At 50.3% G+C, this 6474-nt stretch overlaps 1 protein-coding gene across 1 annotated transcript in view; it reads right to left on the reverse strand.

Annotated features, from left to right (window-relative positions):
• Window positions 1-3553, reverse strand: part of KHDRBS3 (KH RNA binding domain containing, signal transduction associated 3) — a 211333-nt gene extending 207780 nt beyond the window's left edge. The window contains exons 1-3 of the mRNA XM_027773279.1: window positions 3410-3553; window positions 327-418; window positions 23-263 (exon numbers count right to left, since the gene is read on the reverse strand). Of these exons, the coding sequence (XP_027629080.1) occupies window positions 23-263; window positions 327-418; window positions 3410-3553 (477 nt within the window). The remainder of the gene's footprint in view (window positions 1-22; window positions 264-326; window positions 419-3409) is intronic.
• Window positions 3554-6474: the final 2921 nt, after the last annotated feature.

Raw genomic sequence — 6474 nt, forward strand, 5'->3', positions numbered from 1 at the left:
CCCGGGCTGCGCGCCGGCCGGCCTGGGCGCGCTGGGGGCGCGCGGAGAAGGGGTGTCCAGGAGCTTCCCGCGTGTCGGGCGCCCACATTCCGCCCTGGGGGCGCTGGGAGACCCGCCGTGCTATTACAGCACTGCCAAGAGCACAGACCGGGAAACTGAGGCCCAGAGAGGTCAAGCGCCCTCCCAAGGTCACCTGGTGAGCGATCCGGGCTAGAGGGGACAAGGACGGAGCCGGGGGAGCCAGGGTTCGCCCCAGCCGGGCACTGGGGAAAGCAAGGAGGTGAACAGCCCTGCTCGGTAAAGCTCCCTGGACTTGCCTAACTTACGTCGTTTTGCTGTCACCCCCGTATTTGCGAGAAAATAACGCAGGCACGTCAGCGCCCGGCCTCTGAGTGCCGGCCTCCTGAGACCCTTGGCGCTGAGGTCGGTTACATAAAAGCGCGTGCCCTTCAGGGCGTCTTTGTCATCCCGGCTTGCCACTGGTTGTCTTTCTTTTGGCCATAAACCGGCGGCTGTGACTGGACTCGGATGAAGGAGCTATACCCAGCCTGGACTCTATCCCACGTGGGTGTTGGTATCCTGTGTCCTTCTCTGCTTACCCCGACCCCCCAGCAGGGACTTCCCCAGGCCATTTTCAAATTTCCATAGCAGAGCAAATGTCCCCCAGCTGGCAAAGACTCCAGAGTCATTGTCCTGCCCCTTCTCCTGCTTTTAAACCTCGCCTCAAACCCTGGCCTCTATGAACCTCCCCTAGGTAGTCTTCCAGGACTCCCCCAACAAAGCTGGTCACTTCTGTCCCCCTGAGAAATGGTCAGAGATCATTCACAGAGGGCTGCAATTGTCTCTGAACTAGAATTTTGTTTAGGGGATCAAGATCCTGGTCTAGTGCACAGGGCAGGTGTGGAGGGCACTAGAAATGTTTGTTGTAATAAGCCAGCGCCTGCCACTGCTCTGCCAATGGCCTGAGGCCACATCCCCATAGATTCCCCTCGCACCCTCAGTGCATGTGGGGCTGCCTTATAACCAGAGGTGCTGGGCCTGGATATCTAAGGAACGCCAACCTGCCTCACTCTCAAGCATCCCGTCCCCTGCTTCACCCCTGGATTACCCAACTTTCAGGTAAGGCATCATTCAAAGTCCCCAATAAACTTGCAGCAGTCAGAAAGGTGAGCTGTTAAACACATGGCCCGGGAGGCCAGATGGCCCAAGTTTTGAATCATGGCTCTGCTGCTCCCTAGCTGTGACCTCGGGCCAGGTATTCTACCTCTTGTGCCTCGGTTTCGTCCCGTGTCAGGTGGAAATAAGAATAGAACGTATTTGATAGAGGGCCATGAGAGTTAAATTGTTGACTCATGATGAAAGGCCCCAGATAGCATCCGGCAGGTAGTAGTAACACTCTGTCCCTTGTCTGGGTTCTCTGCGTGGCTGTTCTCTGAGCTCCTGAACCTGCTTCCTTCCATTCAGCTGCAGTTCCCAGCGACTCCTGCCCCTCCTTGCTGGATTGAGTAAAGGACAACCCCTGCTTCTGTCCTGGGGCCAAGAGCCTGGCTGACAGCGCTGCAGTTAGGGTTATAACTAATTCACCCTAGGTCTCAGCTTCAGGCTCCAGACCTCCTAAACTCAGATTGTACCAGAGTCTTCAAGAGCAGTTGGAAGAATTCACAAGGAAATGTGCTCCCCTCTTACAGCTGAATAGAAGTACCTATTCTGGCTTCTTTTTCTGTATCACAGGACTTACATTCTCAGGTGTGGTTCTCTGGCAGCTGCTTGTAAAAGGAGGGAAGAGAGGCTTGAGTGTCTGGATGTGTCCCAAGAGAGGAGAAGGGGTACCGCATGCTCAGCTGCTTTCCTCTGAGCACTTGGTCTTAGACTCTCTGTTCTCTCTGCATCTTCCATGCAGATCTTCTGCCCCAAGGACACCCTAACCCTTGAGTAATCGCTGTTTTTTTTGTTTGTTTGTTTTGTTTTGTTTTTTCTTTTTTTGAGAAAGATTTTTGCTAGAGGGCATGTGTGCCTGCCAGAGAGACAGAAAGCAAGAAACCACCGCGGAGGGGATTGCCATGCAAAATCCCTTCTCCTCCATCCTCCTCTGTGGATTTTGGGCATGTACCCACACACGCCCAGTGCGAGTCTCAAGCTGCTGGGTCTGGGACTCAAACCACAGTCAGTCACACAGGAGTCCTGCACCTTAACCACTATACCACCTGCTGGCCCCTGAGTAATCGCTGTTCTTAATAAGCATTTACTCAGTACCAGGCATTCTGCTAGCGGCTTTGCATCCTCTACAGTTCTCTCAACACACACCAGGGGAGATTCCAGTTAACACCACTTACAACTCAGGAAACTGAGGCTCGGAGCAGTTTAATGTTCAAACTTTGCTTAAGGTTCCACAGCTGTCAGTGGGGAATCCCACGGTCACATACCACTTGACTCTAAGGTCCCCTGCTCTCCCTTCTGACTCTGCCTGACCAGGTAGCAGTCTGGGGCCCTGTGACTGGCTCTCCATTTGAGCAGTTGGCAGAGATGTCCCGCAGGCAGCTGGAGAGGAGGGCTGTACACTGGGAAGCTGACGGCAAAGGCACTGAATCTTCTGGCCTGGACCCTCCTCTTCACAGAACCTTCCAAGAGGGCAGCTACCCAGCACTCTGAGTGCCTACACAAGGTCCTCCAGGGAGGAAGGAGACGAATGTCTCTGTGAGATGTTCAGGAAATGTGCCCCACCCACCAGCCTGGCTGTGGGGCTCCCATGGGCCTGCTGTACAGCCTGCTGCTCCTTGTGAGATCACGTCCTGCAGCACTGGCCCTCGGAGCCCTCCGAAAGGTAGAGCCTCAGGTCTTGGGAAAGGTGGCAGTTCTCCTGCAAGCAGCTGCAGGTAGGACTCAGACCTGGGTCTTTGGGCTTCCAAGCCACAGATCTCTCCAGAATACACCAGTACTCACTGGGCCCATGCCATGTGTAGAGATTGCTCTGGGGACAGGGGCCACAACCATGAACAAAACAGCTGCTCCAAAGATACTTTAGACCAGTGGCCTGGGCCACTTTTTCTATCTGTGGAGTTTGTGGTGACCCTGGATTGGAGGCCTGAAGCTTCAGTAGGGAATTCTGGCTGCCCCATGTTCTGATCCCCAGAGACAGAAGGGCTTTTCTCAAACCAGCATCATTGCCCATCTCAGTAAGTCCCTGCAGCCTAGTCCACCACCAGAATGACACTGTCTCTCAAAATCCCTACCTGCCTCCTCTCCCCACACCCTCACTGCCGCGGAGAGGGAGATAGACACTGCTTGACCTTTGTGACACTACAGTAAGTCAGATGCCAGTGCAGAACTTCTGATGTCGTCAGAGGATGCCCAGCATGTGGGGAACACATCTATGAAGTCGTTTTCCCATGTGTACAAGATTGTTGCTCACACTGCAAGCTTCCAGTTGCGTTTGTTCAGTCGAGGTGACCCCTGTCCCAGCTACCCAAGACCTTGCAGCAAAATCGGAATCCAACTGCACTGAGGGCAGAGACCTCGGTTTGGCGCCTGCCCTCCTGCTCACTAGCCGTGCCATCCCGAGTCAGCTACTCAGTATCTCTGAGCACAGGCAGAGATGGATGCCTGCCTCACGGGGTCATCATGGGGTTTAAACTGGGGCGTTAAGTATGGCATAGACCCTAAGTGCATTTTTGCAACTCTCTGTACTCTACTCCACTAATATTGTATGTACTCCCACTCCCGCTTAACTCGGGTCCTGGTCATTGGTGGGCACCTTTGCCTCCACCACAGTCCTCAATCCTGCTCAGCCTCGCGGTCCCAAGGCCTGACCTGGCGGTCAGGTCATGACAAGTATTCAGCATTTATATGGGGGCTGCTTCTGAATTGCATTCCCCTAATGGCATTGCCACCAGCTACCTGAGACAGGTGGTCTTTGCCACATAAGACAGGCACTGAGAGATGGCATAACCTGCCCTAGAAAATCAGCCATTTGTGTGTCAGATGCCAAGATTCTCGTCCCTGAGTCCAGTTCGGGACAATAGAAAGTACATTTTCTAAACATTTAACTATGGCTGGAAAGACCTACCACAGGGAGGGGGCACTCAGACCTTCAAAGTCAGGACCTTAAAGAGGTTCAAAACTCACCCATAGATCTGAATGCCTTTGCCACAGATCAGTTGGTCTGTTAGTGGCTCTCTCCTATCCTCACTCAAACTCCAAAAACCTCCAGTTCTCAATGTATAGAGAGAAAGCTGGAAGAAAATGTAGAGATCCAGTAGTCAAAGCCAGTAGTTTCCAGAGGTGAGGAAACTGTTGCTCTGAACGTTTAAGTGACCCAAAGACAGTAAGTGGAGAATTGGACATGTGTGCATAAACACACTCTCCCAATCTAAGGATGGGTGGAGTCAGACCTGCCAGCCCAGACACTCACATACCTGAAGACACCTGTCCTTCTGTCCCCATGTCCTGTACCCTGCAAGTCTGTTTTCTCCGTATTCGGTGAATGGAAAAGTCCAGCTCTCTCTGGTTCTCCTGCTTCAGTGTCCTAGCAGCTAAGACAGTCACAGATATTGTGCACACTCCCCCTAGTGGCCCAATGTGGAAGTCCATGCACCCAAAAGTTCATGTGGTTAAGCTGGTCTCCATCCAAAAGGAGTCCCAGAAGGGACTGTAATTTCATCCAGGAGGGAGAGAAGTGAGCTGTGGTCTTAGGTGGAAGAGAATAAAAAGGGAAGAAGGTGAGGGGGGCAGGAAATATGTGTGAGAGAGAACAAAAGGAAGAGAAAGGGTGAGGATAATTAAAAGACTAAAAGCTTGAAGGAGAGGTTTCTCAAGCCTTTCCCTGCTTCAAAGATAAATACACAAACACACACACAAATAGTAATAGGAAATAGTAAGAATCCACATAGCCAGCATCAGCTAGCTGCCTTTAGCACCAGGTGGGTACAAACAAGCCAGCCACTAGAGAGGACGAGAACCCCATGTTTGACCCCATCAATGCCTGCCTCTAATCTTTTTAAAATAGAAATCCTTCTCACTCTCTATTTCTGAGCTTGTAAAGGTTAGATGATAGCAGTTCTCTTCCTATTTTATTGAAGCCTGATGAGAACAATAAAGATTTGCAGAGAAAACCCTGAAAACTTCTCTGAGCTCTCAGATTTAACCATTACAGAAGTGTTTTATTATTTTTCTTGATGCAGTAGCAGCTTTCCATCCTTTGCTTCCTGGCCTAGAAAGTTATATGCGATGCTGGCCCACCTTAGTGCGTGCTGCATCAACCATGCATCAGGTCATCACCGCCTTTGGTGCTTTGTAAGATGCTGTGACTTGGAAAGCGCTGTAGAAATGTGAAGCATTACTGCCACAGTAGTAAAGACATCCACGTCCATCTCCTGAACCACTCTTTCTTGTCAGGATGCGTAGAGATGCACACAAAACAATTCCATCTACATTAGTAGGACTTTTACAGTGAAACAGGAGATGTCTGAGTCAGACAAAAAATGATAGGAAACAACATGTTTGGTAATATCAAGTAACCTCAGTGATTGCACAGTTACCAAGGGGGCAGTGAAGGCTTCAGAGTCCACTGCAAAAGGAAACACACCTAGTCTTGAATAAAAATGCCAGCTTGTGTGTATGCGTGTTTTTCTTTAGTAAAAACCTAAAGATATGAGCTCAACAAAAATGTCTGCTAAATGAGAACAGACATAAAGTAAATGTCATGTCCTCATGTAAGATCAACAAATGACAGAAGAAACCATTTCTTTTTAAACAATAATGAACTTTGGTCAATGACCCAAGTGTGGACTCACTCAGTATCTCCAAAGATTTCATTGTGTGTGTGTGTTTATTGTTTTAACTTTATTTACGTATTTCTTCCCATGAGAGAGACGGGCAACCCCACTACAATCCCCACAGCATGACCCACCCCCAACCCACCAGGCTGGGATCATGGGCACACTCATGCCCTGCATGCTCAGGGAGATCCCAGGATGTGAACCCAGAACCTTTGTCATGTGGGTCCAGCTATGTCACTGCTACACCACCATGTGACTCCTCAATTTCATTCTTCGAATTCTCTATGACATGGGGCTAGCCTTCACACAAACCTCAGTCCTTATCACTACCCTGTGTGGATTTATCAGGATGAAAAGCTGAAATCCCTTGTTAACAAAGGAGAGAGGTAGGGGACTTGGTATAGTAGGGCAACCTTGATTGATTTCATCCTATCTCAAATGATGTTCAGTACCAGAACATTTCAGCTTTCTCTGACAAATTATCCTCTGAATCAATTTTCTCTCAGTCTTCCTAGCTGGACCCATTGTGAACTGGTCTACAAAGCAGCAGCAACTTAGATGCATGGCCACAGTGATCTGTGCCATTATACATGAGCAGTCAGCCTTGAGCATCTAGTTGTTGAGGCTACCAGCCTGGGAACCAAACACAACCTTGGGCCTCCCTTCATCAGCTGGAGCTCTGGGGCAAGGCAGCCTCTTG

Source organism: Tupaia chinensis, unplaced genomic scaffold, assembly GCF_000334495.1.
Source record: "Tupaia chinensis unplaced genomic scaffold, TupChi_1.0 Scaffold000335_1, whole genome shotgun sequence".
Taxonomy (NCBI): domain Eukaryota; kingdom Metazoa; phylum Chordata; class Mammalia; order Scandentia; family Tupaiidae; genus Tupaia; species Tupaia belangeri.